The 25,325-nt window shown below is 36.8% G+C and overlaps 1 protein-coding gene across 1 annotated transcript in view; it reads right to left on the reverse strand.

Moving 5' to 3' along the window:
• Positions 1 to 25,325, reverse strand: part of Csmd3 (CUB and Sushi multiple domains 3) — a 1,279,636-nt gene that overhangs the window by 1,120,052 nt on the left and 134,259 nt on the right. The window contains exon 5 of the mRNA XM_012516661.2: positions 24,947 to 25,169. Within this exon, the coding sequence (XP_012372115.2) occupies positions 24,947 to 25,169 (223 nt within the window). The remainder of the gene's footprint in view (positions 1 to 24,946; positions 25,170 to 25,325) is intronic.

The raw sequence follows: 25,325 nt of genomic DNA on the forward strand, positions 1-25,325 counted from the left end.
ATTTAGATTTGAGGGTTTTGAGAAGCAGATGATGCTGGAATCATGAGGTTGTACTAAAAGTATATATAAGCAAGTGTCTCCCCCTCAAAAAATGGGGCATAAAAGAATTACACAGATTCATGTTTGAAAAGCAGCCAGGAAAATACCTAGCACTTGTCAGCATATTTGTTATCATAATTATTTTGATGACAAGGACACTCTGTTCATCTTTAATAAAGTCACATCCTGTTCTAGGTCTTACAGAGCAATACACTACCTGGGATGAATCCCAGGGAAGCTGTATGCTGTGTGACATCAGTGAGGTGCTTCCTCCTCCTTCTTCCTTCCTGTCACAGTATCACTGAAATGTTTACCTGCCACATAAGTCTGGACCTTACATAAGTCAGTTAATACAAGCATGTCACTTGCAACAATGCATGACACTTAACAAGCACTACAGAAGTGTCTGCAACTATTGCTCTCCTCTCCTGAGAAAGATGACACATCTGAGGACTGAAGTTATTTCATACACCTTGCAGAATTCTCTTCTTGAAGCATCTAATTATTGATAATTACAACAGAAGCTGGAGTATTTGAGTCAAATGTAATATTTTTTCAAGTAGAAGCTATTACACTCTCCTAGGCTGTTGTTGCCCTCCAAGCTAAGTGTTCCTAGCTCTCAGCATTGCTTTTGATCATTTTGTATGTCAACTTAGCGGAGACCCATCACAGGCTGTTTGTTTAAGGTGAACTTGAGGTAAGACTATGATCAACCAGAAAATGAAAACAAGGATGGATGATCTTAAATTTACAGAGAAAAAGAGAGAGAGGAGAGAGAGACAGAGATAGAGACAGAGACAAAGTAAGAAACATCAGAGAGGAGAGTTAGAGACAGACAGACACAGGCAGAGAAAGAGACAGACAGAGACAGCGAGACAGAGGGAGTGAGGGCATGAAGAACAGAGGGAGAGATGGAAGGAGGAATAGTACCTTTGTCTTTAGGAATTTAAACTTGTGATTAACTCCAGTGATTTTCCCCCATAACTACTTCTTCGAGTATATTTAAAATTCCTTCAATCCCCAGTCCATGCATAAAAAATGCTCTGACAGTGTTCTTATATCCACCTTCTCATGGGAATTTTGATGTATCTTTTTATTATTCACTTATGTGGAGAAACATAAAACCAAAACCAGAAAGCTGGTACTACAAAGGCAGACTGTGCACTCTTTCCCCATCTTGACATTTTTGTATTTGAGTCACTCATATACAGTTTTGAAAGTTAACTAAAAATGTATGGCTGTTGATATTTCCTAGAATGGCATTAATATTGAACTTCTCAGATTCAGCAAAACATCAAATATACATGGCTTGTATTATGCAAACTATGCAGTAAAATATGTATATATTAGAAGTATGGAATTTTGTTTGTTCCAAACATTAAAGGACTTACATATATAATTTAAGCTACTATATCATGTATAATAGATAATATAGATTTGTCTATCTCTCATCTACCAATATATGATCTCTTTTGTTTATGATATAGAAGCAGTATGAAAACACAATTTTAAATTAAAAACTCCATGAATCTATTCATGAGATTCTATGCCACTTAGCAGCTTTGCATCAACAGAAACATAAAAGTGTCTCCCCAGGAAGTGCCATGTTTCACAAAGATACAGAACACACAAATGAAAGTTTTCATAAAGCTTCACAGTGAGATGATTACAGATGCTTTAAGAAATGATACAATTTAATTTAGACACTGTAAAGTTTAGAAAAGTTGCAATCCATTTTTGTTCAAAACAGTTTGATGCTGTTTCCAAGTCAACATCAGACAGATATGATTGAAAAATGTAACAATTACTCTCAGATACACAAAATCATTAGTTATTTGCCCTGTTCCTAGCACCACTTTCTCCAAAATGATCATCATTATACTTGGAGATGAGTACCACTCTGTGTGTGTGTGTGTGTACACATCTCTAGATAACTGGTCAAGGACATATATGTATTTCCCTCCCCTTTGGTGCAGGGTCTCATAACACAGCTCCGACACATAGTCATCCTCAGCCTCCTCCGCCCTGGGATCACAGGTGTGTGCCACCATACACAGTTTTGGTGACTGGCAGAACATGTAATACTGGGATCAAACCCAGGTACTTGCACTTGCCAGACAGGCGCTTAGACCACTGAGCTACCTCCATGGTCCCAAAATTATAATTATTTTCACTCAATCATAATGTCAAGAAAATATTGTGCCGGTGAGCTAGCTCAGTGGACTAAGTGCGTGCTTAGGCAAGCACAGAGACCAGGGTTCGATCCTGGTACCACATGCTGCACCGGCCCTGCCCCCAGGTGCGCTGAGGCGGCCACAGAGTCTGAACATGGCGGTGCATGCCTGTAATCCCAGTGCAGGGGAGGCTGAAACAGGAGGATCACTATGAGTCTGAACTGTGTAGGGGGACCCTGTGCCAAATAGGAAGGAAGGAAGGAAGGAAGGAAGGAAGGAAGGAAGGAAGGAAGGAAGGAAGGATAATGCTACCAAATAGTGATATAGAGACAGAGATTGTACAAAAATTTACCTACTGCTAAATTCAGAAATTATTTTTAAATTAATTTAATATTGTATGACCACTTTTTCATGTCAAACACAAAATCAATTTATTAATACATTTTAAAATAATAATCATATGCTATATCTAAACATTTTAACTTGAACTACTGATTAGAAAATAAATTACTTCTAATACTAAAATGAACTGTTTTACTCTTTGTGAAGTATTTTTTAAAATTACCCATTCCTACAATCAAGAGATAATAACTATAAAAGTTTCCACTTCACACATTGAAAATGATTAACCTCAAATATTAGCAAACAATTATATAGTGGCATAAACATTTCATTTTCATTTTATTAAAATAATGGCTCCAGTATTTTAAAGTTCCACTTTAAAAATTCCTAGTTTTATGAAATATTTACTGACATCAGAAATGTCAGTTGAGGGGCTGGAGAGATGGCTCAGTGGTCTAAAGCACCTACTTAGAACAAGCTTAGCAAAGCATCGGGGACCGCGGTTCAATACCCCAGCACCACATGCCAGCCAGCCCCGCCCCCTGGTGGGCTGAGCTGGCCACACACACACACACCACACACACACACACACACACACACTCTCTCTCTCTCTCTCTCTCAAATAAATAAAAATTTAGAAAAAAAAAAGAAATGTCAGTTGATTTTTTATTGAACTGCAGCAAATATTGTAGTTTTTCAGAAAATTAAAACATGATTTGAAATTGCATTAACTACTGCACTGTGTCCAAAATTTATCTGATGCAAACATTAAAGTCTCCTAAAGGATGTATAATTATTGGTATTATCTTTATGTTAATTGATGGTACTAAATTGAGCTATAATAAAGCAAACCACCATGATAGTCCACTCATTATTACTTTCACCAAATCTACGGTAAGAACACGTTAGAAAAATTAATATAAAGATTGTTTTTAATGTTACAAAGAAGGAAATTAATCTACAGATCATATATTTCTTTAACAAATTAGCATGATTCCTGGGTGATGACAAAGCCAAGGTAACTACCATGGTGTATGTCTTCAATTTAATTTTCTAATTCTAAACAAATAGATTAACAAATAAGATTGTTCTGGAAAGCCTAGATATTTAATCCTCTACTAATAACCACAGATTGATCACATATCCAATGGCTTAAAAGAAAATATAAATGATTATCTGTACTCAAAAAAGTATAAAATTGTCTATGATACAATAGTTGCAGGGTAAATTCTCTTTGAAAGAACTGCATATTTTAGTATGAAATAATTAAAATATATGATGTCAGTACCAATTGACAAATATCAATGACTGTATCATAGTGAGTATAATAAACAGGAAAATAAACAATGTTTACTTTCTCATTCTATGAGATTCTTCTAGTTGTATTTCATGGGCAAATTTGCATGAAGTAATTTTTTAGCAAATATCTAGGAGACTTAGGAAGTAGTGTTTCTTTACCATATTTTATTATTATTGTTTGCTAGGTACTGATTGAATAATCTTTATTTAAATGATTATAGATTTTAAGTTATAATATCATTTCCATTTCTTGAGCTGTCCGATATAGCCTAGATGAGATGCAATTTTGCTACTTTTGCACAGACATGATAGAATCAGTATATTTTCCGATAGAGCAAAAAAACTGAGGAGGAAGCAATTTAAATTTGTAAACTATTGGATTCCTAAAAGAGAAAACATTGCCAAGAATAATATTTAGGCCTGGGAGATAGCTCAGTAGAATAAGCACTTCCCTGGCAAGTGCAAGGGTCTGAGTTCAATCCCCGGTTCCGCCAAAAAAAAAAAAAAAAAAGAATAATATTTAATAACCATGTACAAAACTGCTTAAAATAATTCACACTCAAAATATTGAATCATAAATGGTGAAAAATGATTCAAGAATTATTTCAGTAGCACGACTTGTATCATTAGCTCGACAAACAGGTGAAGAAGAGAGAATCGTAAACTATATGTTGGTTCACATGTATAGAAGCTACTAAACACTAGGAAGGCGACATTAGCTGTAAATTTATATTGGACACATCCACCGGGGTTATCATCAAGTGTGCTCGTCAGTTTTGGGGGGCAGAGAAAGGAATCGGTTTCCTGTAAGACACTAATATATTTGCTGATTTTTATGGATAACATGGAAAATGCTTGTGAGTAACAAAACATGTACCTGAGACAGTGCAGACTTTTAAGTACATTATAGTCCCAGTTGCCTGTCCTAGGGCTTAAATAGTTAAATCTGAGTTAAAATTTAGAAATGAATAAAATTTTAGCAGAGTGAATAAAAAAAAGTGGGAGGAGTGGTTGGAACGTAGGGAGATGAAAGGCGAAAACTAAAAACCACTCAGTTCACATTGCGGCCAAACAGAAGCGATGCTCCAGCAGATGGTGTACTTTGTTCAGTATTTAAAATGTTCTGGAGGGCGTTAGAAGTGTTGCTCAGTGGTGCCTCACAGGTTTAGAATATTTGGGACCATGAATTCGACCCCCAACATCCCCGAGCCTGGCGCCAAATCTCAGGAAACATGATCTCTGTGTGATGTTTTAGTGATAATTTTTTACAACCATAATAAACCTTGCCTGTAGTGGACCCTGAAACGCACATGCGCAGAAAGAAGAGTTCGTCTGTTGTTATCCGATTGCTATTGACATTGTCTTTTCAATGTCAATAGCAATCCACATGACTGACTAAACTGAAAGGTCCGACATTGAGAGCTAAGAAACACTTACCACTCCCCCTCTCTCGCTTGCTTTGCCTTCTTTTCCTCCTGAGAACCGTGCAAGCGTTGACCTTACCACTGTGCAAATGAGAACACTGCTCTGCGGAGCCCAGCTTTGGTTACTGCAGGCCTGCGTGGGTGGCTCTAACAGAGGCGAAGGTCTCCCCCTTGGGCCGGCTTCTAGTGGGTAGTGCACCCCTGGCTCTGGTAAAGCTGAAGGCCGCCTGCTCCTGTGGTGACAGCAGGGTACCTGGCATTGCTACAAGCATTTCTGAAACACAGTAGTTCATGTAATCTGTATATTGAAAACCCTTGCACATTTTGTTCTGTCCTAATGTTGTCTTTAGTGCCCTCCACTTTGCTCCTTATTTACTTTTTTCCTTGCTTTCATCTTTACATCCCTGTATTAAATGTCTTCTGTTCCTTTCTGCAGTTCTGTCCTGCCATAGTTTTCACTTAAAATGTCCCTCAAAAGAAGATGATTAGAAGGCGCTTGGGTCATGGGTCATCAGGAACTTCGCCTCTTGATGAGTTCAGGGGCCGAATGTGCTGACAGAATTCGGGGACTGCTGGACAGTGGCTTACGGGGAGGCACGACCAGGCCGGGTGTACCCTTGACCCTGGGTCCTCCTCCGCTCTCTCGGCTTCCTGGCCTGTGTGAGTTAACCAGCATTCCCCTGCTAAGCCCACAGCCTTGTGCTCTGCGGGATGGATCCAGCTGAACGTTGACCTAAAATTGTGAGCCAAAATAAATTTTAAGTTGTGAGATATCAGATACTGTGCTCGGGAATGGAAAAGAAATACATATTGTGAAATAGCAATTCACAAAAGTGACTATTTTCATGTAGAAAGTAACTCCCTTATATTTTCTACAGGAGTCATAAGAACAAGAAGATACAAAAATAAAATTAATATGTAAATACATTATGCTGCTACCTTTACCTGAGCACTATCTTGAAGACAGTAAAGTCAAGTTATTCTGCATGACTTTTCTTGGCTAAATAGCTAAACTTTTCCATATATGGTGTATTATCTTCATTGAAGCATAATTTATGTTGGTGAAGACTTAATTAATTGTAGATAATGTTTAGATTTGAGCTCAATGTACTTGCTGAGCCATTAGATATCATCTTGCTACGATAATGTATTACGCCACATAGTTACATCAGGATTAATGAAATGTTAGCTAACAGGGGCAGCCACAAAACCCTTGAAACAGAAAATTAATCATACTTTCAAACTTAAAAATATTTAATTAAATGAAATTATTTGGGCAAGCTTTTATATTAAATTAGAGAAACAAACTTAATTAATGAACTGTTGTGTATTAAATGTCACCAGTTGTGAAGTTTTTACCACCAATATCCATTTTCATATAGCATCCATAACTTAAAAGACTATAAATGATTGCATTATTCAATTCTGAGAATAAAGAATTCGATGGTCTAAGCAGAGAAATTTTACGTTAAAAGCCACATTATTAATAAATGAAAAACTCAGAAATTAGAACTATGTTCTTATTGTTCTTTTAACAAGAATCTCAATTATTTTGGTAAATTTTTTAATGTATTTGCTACAGGGTCTCACTACGCTACACCTTGGAATCACAGTGGTCCTCCTATTCTCAGCCTCACCAGTGCTGAGATTACAGGTGTGCACCATGACACCGGCTCAGCGTGGCCGGGGGCAGGGCTATCGTGGCATGTGGCACAGGGGATCAAATCTCAGTCCCTGCTCTTGCCTAAGCAGGTGCTTAGTCCTCTGAGCTGTCTCACCTGCACAGTTACTTTTGCTAAAACTTTAATGACTTGATCAGTTTGTAACAGTTATTCTTACAATGCAAGTTAGCGTAAATGCCTAAAAAATAATCCATGGTCCTGTACTTAGAAGGTCACCTTGCCTGCAGCAGCTTCAGTGAGGTGACAGATTGAATTCAGTGATTATTATAAGCAATTGGAAATACACAGGAAAACCCATACTGACTATGATTTTCAGAAGCTTTACTGTGAAAACTATATGCGTTATGCTATGATTGACTTCGTTGAAGAGCAATCCTGATTACAGATTCATGAAAGAGCTAAGTGAAATGCCTGAATTAAAATACCACATGTACAAGGCCAACATTTTAAAATTATGCTAATGATGGCAGAAAATTTTTCTCTGTGCACATTCAATCCACAAGACACTGTAAGGATGACATTCCTATACTCCTCCTCTTTATCAAATTTAGAGAAATTACATGCTCTGATCGTTGTCTTCCCTCCATGAAAAAGAAAAATCAGAAATAATGGGACATTTTGAAAATCTTTAGATAAGTGTTCTACCTGCTATAAACAACGACCATCACAATGTGGGCATAAGATGACGGAGAGGAAAAGAATAGCATTTGGAATTACACATAAAAGAGTAAAATAACTTCTCATAAAAATAGAGGAAACATAATGCTGCTCAAAAATATATATCTAAGGGCTGGCTAAGTAGCTCAGCAGATTAAAGCACCTGCAAGCAGGTGCAGGGGCTGGAGGTTCAATCCCCCAGCCTGCTGTGGCAGCCTCAATCCTGGGGCATGGTGAGATGGTGATGTAGACTGGGTGTGGTGGCACATGTCTGTAATCCCAGCGCTTGGAAATCTGTAAACAGGAGAATCACTATGAGTCTGATCTAGTAGTGAGACCATGAACACCCTGTAGACCCTTCCCTAAAATACAGAAAAAAATACATAGATTGAAAATAATTGTATACAATAAATGCAAAATAGGTGAAGTTACTACCTTGACAAAAGTTTGCGATCCAAAATGAAATACAGAAAACTAAGAAAGCCTTCCAGTTTTCATGTCAAATATTTGAAAGTAAATGTGGAATCCAACTCTAAAAATGAATTCTACAAGAAAATAAGAGTGATACCAATGGGGAATTAATATTCTATGAACACTGTAATGTCAGATACAGAGAGTACCAATAGGAAGGCAGAAAATTTGCCACCTTCTTCTGTTTACTGGATAAGAATTGCAAGGTGTGTGTAAACAAAAAATCAACCAAAATTATCTCTATAGAGACCCTCCTATCATAAACAATCTATGTTTCTCTATTCCACCAATGACAAAAATCTCAAAAAACATGACAACTAGAGAGGAAACTGGATGGCTTTAGGTTGCAATCCAAAAAATATAGGTAAATGCGAGACATGGTGGTCCACGCCTGCAATCACAGCACTAGGCAGGCTGAGCAGGGTCGGGGCAGAGAGGAAGACCAGCCCCGGCTAGGCTGTACACTTAAGGCAGGTCTGAGCTCCACAGCCAGATCCTGTCTTTAACAGGCAAGAACACATTGCCTTTAAAATACAGTGCTTAATTCAAGCATAAAGGCCACATAGACCAGAATCCAGTCACTTGTTTACTGTAAATGCATAACCTACAGCATTAAGGCTGAATATAATTTATTTGGAATTGAACTACTCTTTGAGATTTGATGTTAGGGTTACTTAATATCTGAAGTTTAGACCAATAAATTATTCCAAGGATGACTTTTGGTGAATTAAATAAATGAAAATATTATTTTTTTGCAGTAATGATATTCTATGATGTATTATGCATGGAGATATTTACTACTTACATCATGTTGGGGTTAAGTAGTAGAAGCGCAAAGACAAAATTAGCCATCCTTAGAGACAAAGACTTTCTACACTATTTAGCCTGCTCAAGGCAAAAAGATTAGAAATTCTTCTATATTCATTTTGAATACATTGATGGAAATGATAACATCTTATTTTAAAACTAGTGTGGGATTTTATTATGCTGTAATTTGCAGGTTATTGTTTTCTGTATCCAGTACCCAATTCACATAGAAAGTTTTAATTATTCCTAAAGCATATAAAGAAATAATAACTTTCTGCTTAATTAATGAATTAATTGATATCATTACTGGGAGTTGAACCTAGGCCCTAGAGTGCCTAACACTGGGACGGAGGAAGGGAAGAAGACATAGTCTGGGAAGTAATTTACTTAACCATTCATTTTCCTCTTTCTTTTTTATTTTTCCTTTTCTTTTCATTTTAGGGGAGGGTCTACAGGGTATCTAGGGTCTTACTACTGGATTGGACTCGTAGTGATCCACCTGTTTACAGCCTCCCAAGAGCTGCGATTACAGGTGCGCGCCACCACACCGAGTCTCAATCACCTTCTCAGCGCGCCCCGGTGGCAGGGCCAGCAGGGCAGGCTCTGCAATCGTACTCTGGCCCCTGTGCCTGCTTGCAGGTGCTTTAATCCACTGAGCTACTTGGCTGGCCCTTCCCCTCTTTCTTTTCCCCACTTCTTGCTGGGTTTCATATCCATGGTGTCCTTGATCCTACTAATCAAGTCCTCAGCCACTGAGTACATCTGCAGCCTCCAAACAAACCCGCTCTCTCATAAGTTAATTATTTCAAGTACTTCTTTATAGTGGTAGAAAATAGCTGATATAGCTGGAGTCAAGTCAGAGAGCTAGAACAGGGATGAAATAACACAATAAAAGTGTTATTTATTTATTTACAGCTACACAGCTCAGACTCCTAGTTATCCTCCTGTCTCAGCCTCCCCAGAGTTGGGATTACAGGTATGCGCCACCATGCCCAGGCTCGGTGGCCAGCTCAAGTGCAGAGGCCAGGCCAGTTCAGTATGTGGTATGGGGGACCCAACAGAAGCCTTGCACTTCCCAGGCAGGCACTTAGACCACTGAGCTATCTCCCTAACCCTTCTCATTCGTTTTAATCTAGTGATTACTTACAGAGTCGTATTTTTCAGAAAGAGTATGAGGATATAGGAAATTCATGTGGGCTATTTGTGCGTTACCTTTGGAGGGTTGAGTGTTTTTGAATGGTCACATTTCACCCAGAAACAATTTTTAGTCCTTAAAATATATTACCTTAAAAGATTCGTGAAATAACAGTGCCATTACTGCTTTGTGCATTTTTAGGTAATCAAAGTGGCAGGGGTCCAGACTGCCTTTTTATCCATGTTCACCTAGGAAACAGTATTCTGCTAGAGTAATAGCATGATGTAAACTTGATTTTGACTTTCTGATACCCCAAACCACATTTTTTCAAAGAAATATCATAACTGTAATATATGAATTTTACTCTATGCTGTGAAAGTAACAATATTTTTACAATGTTTAAAAATGGTGTGGGTCGAATATGTGTGTATATAAAATTGTACTGTCTTTTCTACTTTGCAAAGATTAACTTAGTGATTTTTACTTAGTATTTCGTATGTCAAATTATTTAGAAAATTAGTACACAAATTTCCAAATGCCAATTAATTTCTCATCCTCCCAGTCTATATTTAGTATCCCCAAATCAGTTTTATAAGCTTTCCTTAACATCATTATAAATTGAAACATCATAAGAAAGCATATCTCAATTTAAGTTGAATTAACTAAAATACTTTCCTTTGGGGGGGTGTCAAATGAAATTTTTCTTTTTATGGATGATAATGGTTGCACTGCATTCCCACTAACAAATATAGAAGTGTTTCTTTTTCTGCACAGCCTTGATAGTATTGTTGTAGTTTGAGTTGTTGATGATAATCATTCTTTCTGAAGTAAGATGGATTTTCAGTGTTGTTTTGATTTGTATATCTCTGACACTCAAAACATACTGAACACATTGTCCTGTGCTTACAGACCACTTTTCCATATTTTGAGAAATGTCTGTTCATTTAAATACCCCATATATTGACTGATTCTTTTATTTTGCGAAGTCTAATGTTTTGAGTTCTTTGCCTACTTTACATATTAGGGCCAGTGAGATAGCTCAGTGGACTAAACACCTGCTTAGGCAAGCTCAGAAACTAGGATTTTATGCCAGCAACACATGTCTCACCGGCCCCAAGCCTGGGCTTGCAGAGCTGGCCACCAAGACCGGACATGGTGCTGTACACCTGTAATCCCAGCACTGAGGAGGCTGAGATAGGAAGAGCACAATGAGTCGGAGGTGTGCAGTGAGACCCTGTGCCAAACAGAGAGAGAGAGAGAGAGAGAGAGAGAGAGAGAGAGATATTAGTCCTCTGTGGAGTAGGTGACCAAAATTTTTCCCATTCCATAGATTTCTTCCTTTGTAATGCAGTAGAGTTTTATTTGCTATACTTCCATTTGCTGATTCTTTTAACTTTTTAAAACTATCTTGTTTATTTTATTTATTTGGTACAGTGTCTTCTTACACAGCTCAGGCTCATAGTAATCCTCCTGGCTCAGCCTCCCCAGTGCTGGTATTACAGGTGTGAGCCACCAAGCCCAGGCTTGGTGGCTGGTGTGGTGCACTCGGGTCTCTGGGTTCAGCAAGGCATGCGTACCAGGGATTGAACCTGGGTCATTGTGCTTGCCAGGCAGGCCCTTAGACCACCAGCTGTCTCCTCAGCCCTTATTTGCTGATTCTTGTGCAATCTGGGTTTGGTTCAGAAAATATTCTTTTTCCAAAAATAGCACTTAAAATTACAATCATATTTTTTTACATTCCTGAAATAAACTTGATCAAGAATGTTATCAAACATATATATATATATATATATATATATATATATACATATATATGTTTATATATATGTTTGTATTTTAGGGAAGGGTCTACAGGGTTTTCAGGGTCTCACTACTAGATAGGACTTGTAGTGATGTCTGTTTATAGCCTCCCAAGAGCTGGGATTGAATCCCTGGCCCCTACGCTTGCTTGCAGGTGCTTTAATCTGCTGAGCTATTGTTATCAACTATATACACCCTCACATTCATAAATTTCATTATTTTTATGTAGACTCACAATATTCTGGATATCAGGATAACATCTAACTTGAGTCATTTATGAAGGATGGTTCACTATTGCCTGATTATTTTTATGACCTACTTCTCTTCATACTTAATGCCTTAAAGTAGCTAAGTTTTTCAAGGTGATTCCAAGTATAAAGGAGGTTCCCTTTCTTAAACCATTTAACACTTTTGAGGTTCTAGTCTGGATTTAGCAAGAGGTGTCTGATTTTATAGTGCTCTAGTTTCAAGTTGACCTTCTGAGTTGGGGTGCAGTTCAGTGGTAGAGCATTTGCCAACCATGTGCAAGATTGACCGCCAGCACCCCACACAATTAAGAAAACAATAAAGGATGTCTTCCAATCTGTAACCTTAAAAATAGTATAATTAAAAAGCTGCAAGGAAATACTATTAATGACCTCATACCAGCCCTTCTAAGTTCAACCCTTAGTCCCTGGAGGTCCTTATTTTTTTAATCTTGGAAAATTATCAATACTTCTAAAAATTTAAATTTTCCATCTGTGTAATTGGAATACAAAACAGTATTAGAAGCGATAGTGTAAGAATTGCACACGGTCACCTGATCCATACTCAGAAGCGTTAATTGTGAGCAGCTCCTGAGCTCCATGTATGGTAACAAATATAAATGAATTCACAGAATTCATCTGGAAGCCCACCTAATGTTCAGTGTAGAGAATTACAGAACGATGTATATTTTCTTCCCTTACAGAACTTTGGGAAAATCCAGTCTTTGTTTTTTCCTGTGGGATAAACAGCCACGTTTTTAGACTCTGCCATGATCTAGGTGAGACAATGAATGAATGATTAAGAGAAGCAAGTGACCCTCAGAAAGGATAATGCCTGGCGATCACGGTATCGTGCCTAGTGTGCTTTCAGCTTGGCAGTGCCACTTTCCTGAAAGCAAAGCAACAGCAATAAGCCTTTAAATAGATTTGCTATGAAAGATTGAATAAATATAATCCCTGGAACAAAGTCTCCAAATTTGGCTATTGTCATTTTTGTTCTATGTTTCTGCTCTAGCTTTCATGATTTATTTAGTCCATTTTTTTTTAAAGCAAAAGCCATCTCCATTCTTTTTGGCAAACTGCCTAGTAGAAACAACAAGTAGCTGTTTCATCTCCTGAATCCTTGCATTGCTCACATTTGAAAGGGCCTCTTATTTTCCCAACGAGTTTCAGAAATCCCGTGCGTCCTTGAGGCCTTGCCAATCATTAATTTCAATCCCCTAAAGTGAGGGATGAGATGTAGAGGGAAGAGTCATTAACTGCCTAAGGTGCATCAAAATTTTAATTGGCTTTATTTTTTTCTAATTCAGTTGCATGTCCAACGGCAAGGCAATAAATCTTTAGTAAGGAGAATGATAGCATAACATAGCATCTTTTCAAACCTAATCATAGAAGAACTCATTCTATATTGAACTTCTATGTCTCTGGAGTCTGTGATTTCCTACCTCAAGGTTTTCACTGGACCAAGAGAAGGAACTAAATTTTCTAGTTGGTGGATCACCTTAACATTGTTAATTCACAAAAAACTGTGTTGTTACAAGGCATTCCTGGAAATTACACCAGGTAGAATTCGATTATGGATTGCTATCTACCTGTTTTACTTTTATTCCTTGGTTAGGCTCCCTGGCTTGTGAATTCTATGGTTATGTCAGGAACTTGGTCATCTATGTACTAAAAAAGAAATTTTGATAAAATTTATTAGATCTTTTACAGCTCTTACTGAATTAAGAAAATATAGTCCTGAGTAAGTTGTTGATATGACAAGCATAATTTCTGCATAGATCCCCACAAAGTTGATGTATACTCTATAAGTCAGGCAGTAGAATCTCTTCATTTACCAGAAGTTTTATTATGAGAAAAAGGTAAACAGATCTAGTACTAATGGCACAAACCTATAATCTCTGCACTCTGAGTGGCTAAATCAAGGATTCCAAGTTAGAGTTCAGCAGCCTGGACAATTTAGTAACAGCGAAATCTCATCGCAAAATACAAATAAAAATAAAAATAAAAAGGCTGGTTACATTTTAGAGCACACACTCTGAGTTCAATTCTCTGTAAATACACACGTGCACACACAAAAGAAAAAGGAAAAGAAATACAGAAAGATAGACTATAAGGACTGGTTCCAGCTCCAAAAAGGGAAATCTTCAGAGTCAGAAAATTGGATTGAGTTGCCTGGCTCTTAACCTATGCTTATGACTGTCTGGAGAGGTACAGCAGCAGAAATGTTTTGAAGAAGAGTCCAACCACCCACATGACATAAAATAAACTCTATGTTCATTTGTTTCTATGATCTAATAAATCATGGAGATATTTGGTAAGAATTTTGTGGGAAGAACATTCTCTGTCTCATACGTTCAGCAGACAGATGCTTGTCTGACATCAAAAGAGAAGAAATTAGGATGAGGAAAACTTCTATCATGAGTATGAATAAGTTGTATAGGACATTCTGCCAACAACAGAGAGAAAAGGGCAAGGCTAGTCATGTAAGAAGTGAACTCCAGTGTCTGCTCAGGAGCATATATGGGACACCATGAGTATTTTCTGAAGGGAGACGTTCCTGGAAATTATACCTGGTGGAGTTCAATTATGGATTGCTATTTGACCATTTTACTTTTATTCCTTGGTTAGGCTCCCTGGCTTGTGAATTCTAAGGTTATGTCAGGAACCTGCTCATTTGTGTACTAAAAAAGAAATTTTGATAAAATTTATTAGATCTTTTATAGCTTTTACTGAATTAAGAAAACTATAGTCCTGAGTAAATACTAATTGATATTCACTACAGGGGTAAGTAAATTTCAGTTAATTTAACTTTCATAAAGAAGTATATTCTATGATGATGATCAAGAAAGTATAGATTGCAGATAGTTACAGAGAACAAAAAAAGAGAGAACAATGTCATAGAAATAGAGAAGAGAAAATGGAATTTTCTCTGGCAAAACTTATTCTCAGCTAAGTTTTTAAGTGTACCTGAAACATGCTTACTTGTAGTTATTCCCAGAGGCAGCCACTTGGGACTCATAATGTATTAGGTTTTCATTTCTAGGATTCCTTCAAATATATCATGTTAATTCTTCACTTTAAAAGCAAAGTGGCACAGAATGAACATAGATACCTTACACCTGATGGATTATAGACCTAATTATAAAGGTTACCACTAGAACTTCAGAAGAATATTTGTAGATATTTTCTATCATTAGATGTGCAAAAATTTATCAGACTATACATAAAGACAGCATGCATTTTTTTTAAATTTAATTTATTTATGTGTGTGTGTGTGTGTGTGTGTGTGTGACCAGCACAGCCCACCAGGGGGCGGGGCTGGCTGGCATGTGGTGCTGGGGGATCGAACCGCGGTCCCTGTGCTTTGCTAAGCTTGTTCTAAGTAGGTGCTTCAGACCACTGAGCCATCTCACCAGCCCAAGAATGGGGACTTCCTCATACTTCTGTTTCTTTGTTTGTTTTTGGCAGAACTGGGGATTGAACTCAGGCCTTTGTGCTTGCCAGGCAAGCGCTTATTCTACTGAGCCATCTTCCTGGCCCAGCATGCATTATTACTAAATTAAACTTTTCAAAGATAAAAATAATCAAAAAGATAGTGGAAGGAAGCCAAAAAGCAAATCACAGTTCTGGAAAAAAATAATTGCAACGGATAAACACACCCAAGAATCAGTGCTATAGCACAAAAATGTATGACAATTTTTAATTTTATAATATCAAAAATGATCAATATAATTTAAGAAGGCAAATTCTGGCCATGGAGTCCTGTGGAGGGGTGCTGGCTGGTTCTGGTTTTATGGATGAATAATTGGAAAGGTTTGGAGGGGCTAAGTGGTAAAGATACCAGGGATTCCTGGGACAGGAGATCGTCTTAGCCCTGAAAACAATCAGGTATTGACTAAGAAGAAGTTATAGGACTTAGTAAGAGAAATGGATCCTAATGAGCAGTTGGATGAAGATGTGGAAGAGATGCTGCTGCAGATCCCTGATGACTTTATTGAAAGTGTGGTAACAGCAGCCTGCCCAAGCTTGCATGTTACCGAAAGTCCAGCACCCTGGAGGTAAATGACTTCTAGCTGCACCTAGAGGGCCAGGGAAACATGTGGAGCCCAGGATTTGGCCCTGAAGAAATCCAGCCCTACAAAAAAGCTTGCACCACAGAAGCACATAAACAGAGAATGGCATTGATCTAGAAAACAACCAAGAAATAATACATGTAAAGGTCAGGGTATGGACCTGTCCAGTATATTCAGAAATACTTGAGCTGAGACCTCAGCCATCTCATGCTTGGAGTTTGTTTGTTTGTTTTATAATGCTTTACAGAGAAGCATATTTTTTATTAATGGTGCAGCAATAGCTATAATGACTGTAAGGATCTGCCAAAAGAATAAAGTGTCCTACCCTCCTCAAAAGAAAAAAGGCAATTTTTTTCAACATATATTTCATAATGATATATAAGTAGATGTTTAAGGAGCATATGCTTGGTACAGTAGTGATCACAAAAGTGGGGAAAAAATCACAATAAAGCTGACATCAAACGTGGGCTAAGATGTGGGGCTATCAGAGCACTTTTGTAGTGATGAAGGGCTTTGAAGTGGGTGACAGTTTTGGAATCTGCTTGGTCATTGTTTAAAGAAATTAAACTTGTGCCTACTCAATATTCAAATAGTTCTACTCTTAGCCAAAACAAAGAAAGATACATCCATGGAGCATTTTTTTGTTTTTGTTTTTGTTTAGGTTTATTCACTAAAAGTGACTGAGACTGAAAATTTTGTTCATCAATGTTTTGCATCTTTATTCAGAATAGTCCCCAAACATTAAACAACCTAAACACTCATTAACAGAAAAATAAATTATTCATGAATTTTAATATTATTCAACAATAAGAACAAACTGTTGATACACATAATAATGTGAGTGAATTGAACTGTAAATTTGAAAAGGTAGGATATTAAGCTTTGTGATATGCTTTTGATTCATTTGAAGGTCTCAACTATTGGGAATGGTCATAGTCAATACTACTTTTTATAAGGTGGTCATTTTTTCAGGGTTCAATTGTATGTAAACTACATAATTATATAAACTACATAATTATATAAATAATATTTGAATAATAATCACTCTAGTTCAATGGTATGTAAGGAAATGAGAATCCTGTTTTAACCCAGTCAATGTTCAGGATAAAAGTCTTTAAAAAGACAGACTGACATAAAATAATCAGTTGTCATTTAGAGTAATATCCAAGTTAATAAGTCTACAATTTACTTTAACACCAATGCACAAAGGATTTTTTATGACTTTAAATACTGTTTAATAGCCTATTTTTTTAAAAAAAAATAATTCTAGCCAGTATTATGTTTTGAGCTCCTTTCTCTTTGACTAAAATTCCCTGGAGTTGTTTCCACATGAGATTTCTCCATTTTCTTTAAATATAACCAACTTGCATTTTTCACACAGCATGATATTTTCTTAAATATAGTGGACTGAGTTATATAATGATATTGAGCTTCATGTAACTCTTGATACTTGCCCCTTTACCAAATTTTTTCGCAGAATCTATCATACCAATAACAACCGTTTTTTGCTTGAGTGGACAGAACCCGTTCTTCCAAAAAGAAGTTTAAAGCGACACTTTTGTATAAGATATAACAGGGTGGCAAACTGGGAACTGGAAAAATGTGTCCCCCTGGCCGGAGAAACTGGAGAAACAGGACGTCCTCTCGTGGACGTAATACAAAAAGCACTCTTGTTCCTTGACCTGCGTCGCTCTCAGCTCAGGTGTGGGTGAGCTAGCACAGTCCGGCACACTTAAGCCAGCTGAATATTTGTAATGACCTGAGTCATATCACATCTCTGCTCAAAACCGCCTGACAGCTTGTGAACTCATGAACACTCAGCGTCCTCCAGAGTTCTGCCCGGCCCTGCAGATCCTGCCCTGCTCGGCTGCTTCTCTGCCTTCTTGGCTTACTCATTTTCACATGTGTTTTACAGACTTAGGCTCTTTACACTGATTTCTTTCCCTTAGAAAGCTCTAATTTCCTTCATGTGCTCCCAGATGTCACTGGTTCTATGTCAGCCTATCCTTAATGACCATATTCAAAGCAACAAACTCTCTTTACCTCAACCATTCTATTTCTGGGCAGCTAGTGATATATTAACAGTGTTCACCTCTATTAAGAAGATTTTTTTAAAAATTTATTTATTCATTTATTTATTTATTTATTTTTGTGGAACCGGGGATTGAATTCAGGCCCTTGCACTTGCCAGGGAAGCACTTATTCCACTGAGCAGTCTCCCCGGCCCTTTTTTTTTTTTTTAATTAAGAAGATTTTAGTGCATGTATTTACACTCTTTTTATATTTTGCTCCATATTTTTAATCATGATTATCACATCAAGGACATTTTTAAAATCTAAAGTTATAAAATTTAGTTTGTAGCCACTACTACACTATGACTAGGAACTTGGGAGCTCCATTTTTCTATTATAATTTAAGGAATAGTTTATTTAAAAGATAAGGCAATCTTACCACCTAACTTTGACTTATAATAGAAAATAAAATTGTGTAAGCAAAAATAGGATATTGATAAATTGTTGTCATTTGACTGGGTCTCAGCCCTTGTCATGCAACACTGACCCATTGAGTTTCAGTGATAAAATGTTCTTTTTCTTTATTACTTCTCACCAAGTTGTTCCAAGGCCAGGCTTTTCTGGCTGGTCAGTGATGTTGGGGAACAGCCTTAAAGGACCTTTGAGAAACTTTTGCTTTTTTTTGACAAATTGCAAAAATGAAATTATTTCTATGCTTAGGAAACAAAGTACTTTTTATCCAAAGGTGCTATAAACTATGTTTCCCGTTACAACAAAACATGGCAAGTGATACAGCCTCTTAAAGGTGAGGAGACTACACAGTGACAGGAGAACATGTGCCAAAATATAGTGGAAAAAACAAAATATCTATCTTGATGGCATTCTAAAATTAAAATACAAGAAAACACTAAAGAAAAGCATAACACATACTATACTAAAAATGTTGTTCTTCATTTTGTTTGTAGAAGACTATGAATTAACTGGTAACCAATAGGCTGGATAATTATTCTAACAGGAAAGGAAGGGTATGTCCATTCTTAAGTATAAATGCATTGCATAACTTAGGGTTCTCAATCCTCATAGATCAACTTTCTTGGAACAAGTAAAAGCCCAGCAGATCAGGGAGACAGACAGATGGGTGTGCAGGGCCACTCCGGCCTCCTGGTCTTGGCGCGTTAGGTGGTCTCTGGTCCTGTTCCTTTCTTGTCCTGTTCTTCTCTGCTTCCTGGTCTCCTGGGCCTCAGAATTTTGTTTCTGCCATGGTTTTGTCTTAATTCTCCCTTGGACTCAGATGATCACAGATGGAACCCTCCTAAATCATAAGTCAAACCAAAATTTTCCTCCCTAAAGAGAAGGTGCTGGATATTGCGGTTCAATACCCAAGAAAAAAAAATCTAAAATAGAAAAGGAAAGCTAATACACTAGCCATCAAAAAAGAAAATGATTTACTAGCCATCAAAAAAAAATAAAGATGTCTTGGACCAAATAGAAGTTGCTATTAAATAAGAAAAAAATATTAAACAGATTTATTTGTTGGTTTATTTATTTGTGTGTGTATTTGGTATAGATATGCAGCTGGGACTCATATTGATCCTCCTGTCTCAGCCTCCCTAGCACTGGGATTACAGGCATGTACCACCACACTCAGACTCGGTGGCCAGCTCAGCACATCTGGAGCAGGGACAGCACAGCATGTGGTGCAGCGGATTGAACCCCAGTCCCTGAGCTTGTCTATACAGGTTCTTAGTCCACTCAGGTATCTTACCAGCCCTAAAAATATTAAATATTTAAAGTAATCAGGTATATATAAGCAAGAATAGGCCTCCAGGCTAGGCCTTGTACCCCTGAGAAGGCAGTGAGCAGAGCTGTGAGGGTGAAACTAAAGGTGCAGCAGAGACTCCAGAAGTTTGGAAAAGGAAAGAACGTGGGTTGTCTGAAGAAAGCTACACAGAAGGAGCACAGCCAGCCCAAGAGAAAAGCCACAGGAGCTACAACCACACACGTTCTGCACTGATAGAGTCTTCCACACTTCTTGGGACTCACAGTTTGCCACAATCTACCTTGTGTGCTGCACAGGGAACTCCAGGAGTCACTGTTCACCCTGAGGAATTTGGACTTGCTTTGTTCCCATGCTTTCGTATCCCCCTGTTTGTAACTTGTGGAGTGAAAATGTTTATCTTGTGCCATTAACTATTATAAACGTTTACTTTATTTTCATTTGCTGTATTAAAAGTTTACCTTATGCATGTATAAGACTTGGGACTTGGACTTTTCAGCAATGCTGAAACAGTTAGGACTTTGGCAACTCTTAGAGATGAACTAGATGCTTCTTGAATAGAGGGATGCGTGTGAGATTTGGGGGAGATAAGAGTGAAATGTTATGGTTCTGATATGGTGTTGGTTGGCTCAATACTGGTTCTTAAGACTCCTAAACCTTTGTTACAATTTTCAAGTTGTGAAATGATAAGATTGAGCATATATTTATATTTGGAAACCTGTTAAAGCAATGTTTCTGGTTGCAAAGTTGACAAGAAGTGGATTGTAATGGTTGACACACTGTGTCAACTTGAGGAGCTTAGAAGATTAACTAAGTGACTCAGCAAGGGACCAGGGTCATTACTTTGTAAGACTTCAGCCTGTACAAGAGGAGGGCAGGAGATGGTGAGAGCACCACATCCATGTGAGGAGGTGGTGCATTCTGTTTACAGTATAAGGGAGGAAGTAGACTTGCACCCCCTTTTGTGTTTGTTGCTTTTGCTGTCTTCTACCGCCTTTGACTATTGTCCCTGCTCCCTGCCATCCTCTCTCATCTTTAGAGCCACCTTGTTATGGACTCAAACCTCCAGAGACTGTGAGCTAAATAAATCTTTACTTTTAAAAATTTTAGCACTGGGTATTTCATCTCAAAAATGAGAGAAAATTAACTATGACAAAAAATATAAGGATCAAATCATCACCATAATAATTATTATTTTTAATTTTATATATTTTGTACAGGGTTTCACTATGCAGCTCAAACTCATAGTGATACTCCTGTTTCAGCCTCCCCAGCACTGGGATTATAAATATGCATCACTACACCTGATCTAAAGACCAAAAAATAAATGTACAAAATTTTAATCACATATGAAATATTGAAAACATATGAAATGTTTTTTATGAAGTATGGAGATCTACTACGGACATAAAATCGTGTACATAGAGTGATTCTAACTATCCAAAATATACTGGCTTTTCATGATATTATAGGTGAATCCTTTCTTTTTTCCTTATTTTGGTTTACTTTTGTATTGAATATTTCCCAGTGTGTACATAAATAAATCTTAAGTAACTTTCATACATGAAAGCAGAGTAGTTATCTAAAATATATCAGCATCTGTTCTAAGCTAAAGTTATGACCAAAAAAGAAATTTGACAGTGCCTTGATGAAAGAACAGCACTCAACTATGAATACAAATTTATTTATAAAATTAAATATTTATGGAGAACCAAGATCATCAATGCTTAAAGGGATATATTCAACTCTATGAAATGGTTGCTATGAGTCCCAGGACCTCTCTCTCTATTGATAAAGGATGTGTCATTATGGCAAGGTGAGTATGACAGGCTCTTCTTTTAACATGTTGTAATTTATGAAATATAATGAAATATAAGAATCTACTTTTACAAGAAGGGCAACAACAGATATACCACAAGGCTCTGCATTAAGGGAAAATGGGGTCCCATCTGAGAGAAGCTAAAAGAAGTCAGACAGTCAAAGAAACAGATACAAATAGGAAGTACTTTGCCAGCAGTTCTTGAACTTCTAACAGAACAGATTTGTACATAAACATAATTTAAAGGGCTCAAGATTGTATGCGCCACTTCATCATTCTTCCTCATGAAAAAGAAATGTGACACAATTTTTTTAAATGCAAAAACCAATATATCTATAGTGAGAAAAATATTAGGATGCATGTTAGAATAGTCTGTGAAAAAAATCCAAAGAATGTTTTCTTGATTCATTTTTCATTTATATCATAATATATTACATGTAACATGATTTTATTAAACATGTTCATCAAATACTGCTACAATGAAGTAAATATAAATTCCTTTACAGATCAATATGTAAATCTTGAGCATTATGTATATATGTGTGTAACTGCATATGTGAAACTTTACCTATATATTTAAGAGCTTAATCCCTAAATGCAGATAAATCTTTTTCATTGGTATTCTTGCCTCCTACCACTTGCAACAGCATTAACTCTAGACAAGTAACTTCAACCTCTATTACCAGTTATAAAATCATCAGGATAATGATAGTAATCATTTCACAATGTGTAGAGGAAATGTTAAATACTGTAATAAATACAAAGTAATTAGCATAGTGTCAGATACTGAAGAATCACTCAATAATGCCAAGAATTGGATTTATTGACTTTCTATTACATTGTAATTCTCACGAAATCTGTAAATTAATTGTTAGTGTTTCTAATTTACAGATTAGTAAAGAAACAATGAGAATAATAAATTAATTATCCCAATCTCTCAGTCTTTCAAATTCCCAGAGGCTACAGTTGTTTTTAAAAAGGGCAGGGGAAAATAAGAACATGTTTCCTAATTTTCGAGAGAAGCTTGAGAAAATATATACTTAGAAAAGCAATACTATCAGTACATTTATGGAATCTTCCAGATAAAATTGAGAGAATTACTTTTGAAAAGTTTTGCTCCAATTATGTAGCATGCTCAGCTGATATAAAAAAATACACATAAGTCACTGACCTTTATAAATGTATTTTGGCTGCCTTGAATATCTAGGATGTGCTTTCCTTTCCTTTCCTTACAAGGCCTACAGTATGACTGCACGGGTACTGGTGTGTCAATGCCCTGACCACCCCTAACACACACAGAGCCATGCAGATATACATACTTCCAGGGTTCTGCTGAGAATGGTGAACACACCACCAAGGACAATGAAAGGACACTATTGAAGTCTATGCTAGGAAAGAAATTTTCAAAAAAATTGATAGATGTTGAAAGAGGTTAAGAGCAAGAAGAGGAGAATCCAAAGTGCATGGTAAGTCAATGAGGAAAAGAGTATAAATGAGAAACAGATTAGTCAGAGTAGTGAAATATTCCTTACATCAATATACAACTTGACAGATGAATGTCCATCTTCTATCTGTGTATTCAAAATGGTTAGAATAGATATATAGTTACATTCTCTTAATGAATAGAGGGATTTGTTCTAATAGTGTTTGTAAATAGGATATCATGTCTGCATCTTGTACAGCAATTAACCACTAGGAAGAATGTATGCATGTGTTAATTATTGAAACTGTCCTACCAGTTTGCTTTGAAACTGTCTTATTGCTATTTGTTTTTCAATAAAATTATGGGAAAAATATATACAACTTGAAACAATTTAAATACATGCAACAGTTACTCTGGTTAGAAACAATTCACCTGTGTAATAACAGGATGTGATACACATAGGTAGCTACCTCTAAGATCCCTGAAGGGTGCAGTGAGATGGGCAACACCCTTCCCTGTGGCCATCTCCTAGTCGAAGCAGAGTTGGCTCCGATTCCCTTAACAGCCACTGAGCAACACACCCACACACCTCGGGGCAGACCGCATTCCATGTCTGTCATTTTCTGCACGCTAGTACATGTTCACTACTACCCTGGAAGGACACTTGACATGAGTGTCGTATGCAACGTGGAAATGGCACAACCATCTGTGGAAGGCTGAGGAAGTACAGTGTTTAGGTTAACATTCAGGTTCTGTCAGAGCAGGGTGGTGGGAAGCAGCATGGGTTGTTAGAACCAGGGACAGAATCGCAGAATCTAAACTTAACCATAGCCAAGTATGCAAAGAGCATATACAAATATACTTTTGTATATTGTCTGTTATGAACATTTTATACTGCAAGTTCAAGCATATTTTCTCAATTTAAAAAGGTCTAAAAACAGAATATGAATCTAGGATTGAGATAAGTGATAGCTGAATTTTTCATTTTTTTTTTACTTTTTATAGTTGATCTACAGTTAATATTACTTGCTTGTAAGACAGATAAGGTACTTCACATTTTTGTGTAACCTACTTGTCAACAACAAATTGTGAACAGCCATCTTCATAATATGATCTTAGCTAATTTCCATATTTAATTAACTAAAAATAATTTTATTTGTTAAGACAGAAATTCAAATGTCTCAGTTGAAAGGGTTTTCTTTTCAGATATTAAGAAGAAGTAATATATTCCATTATCATACAAATTGAATTTAAGATGTGTTGCATTTTTTATACATTAAAATCAAGTATATGTCCCTAAAATGGATTGTTTATAGTACACTTTCACTTACCGGAAGTTCTGCCTATACTGTAATGATGGAGCTTAGAGATCATTGCTTTACAGTAAAAAATTCCTTTTGTGCTACCTAAAAAGATCACAATTAAATATGTATTCACTTTTTGAGAGATAGTAGTAGTAGTATTCTGGTGTGAGAAGTCAGAGGTATGAAAATAATTGCCTTGGCTGGGGAGATGACTCAGAAGAATAAGCACTTCCTAGCAAGTGTAGGGACCTGAGTTCAATCCCTGGTTATGCCAAAAAAAAAAAAAAAAAAAAAGAAAGAAAATAATTGGCTCATGAAATTCTATATTTTTTCAAATGAGTGCCATTCAGGTAGTCAGTTAAATCTTTTACCTGCACCAGGTGTAAAAGATTATTTGAAAAGTAACTTAGTCTTATACACAAAATATTTTCCTTCCTTTCTCCATGCAAAATACACTCACCTTGTCCTGAAGTTTGCAGGGTGCGGGTGTCCGTCATATAAGGACAAGTAGTCATATTCTTCTTCTAGTGCAAATGACTGAAACACAATTTGTATTCTATTTCCTTCTTCTGCTATTATTACCCATGTACAGTTTGCACCATTTGGATATCCATATGGAAAACCAGGGCTTTCTATAGTGCCATTAAGTCCTTTTAAAGTTCCGCCACATGTATAAATAAACCCTGAAATCAAACAGAAACAGATACTAATGTTAGGTAGAAGAAAATTTTCAGAAAAAAATATTAATTGAAAAGACTTATTTTTCCCAAGCAGATGCTAATAATTTTGTAAATGACATTTTAAGGGCTAAATTATGTGCATATTCATGTTATATATTT

Source organism: Octodon degus, unplaced genomic scaffold (genome assembly GCF_000260255.1).
Source record: "Octodon degus isolate 3935 unplaced genomic scaffold, OctDeg1.0 scaffold00118, whole genome shotgun sequence".
In the NCBI taxonomy this organism is placed as follows: Eukaryota; Metazoa; Chordata; class Mammalia; order Rodentia; family Octodontidae; genus Octodon; species Octodon degus.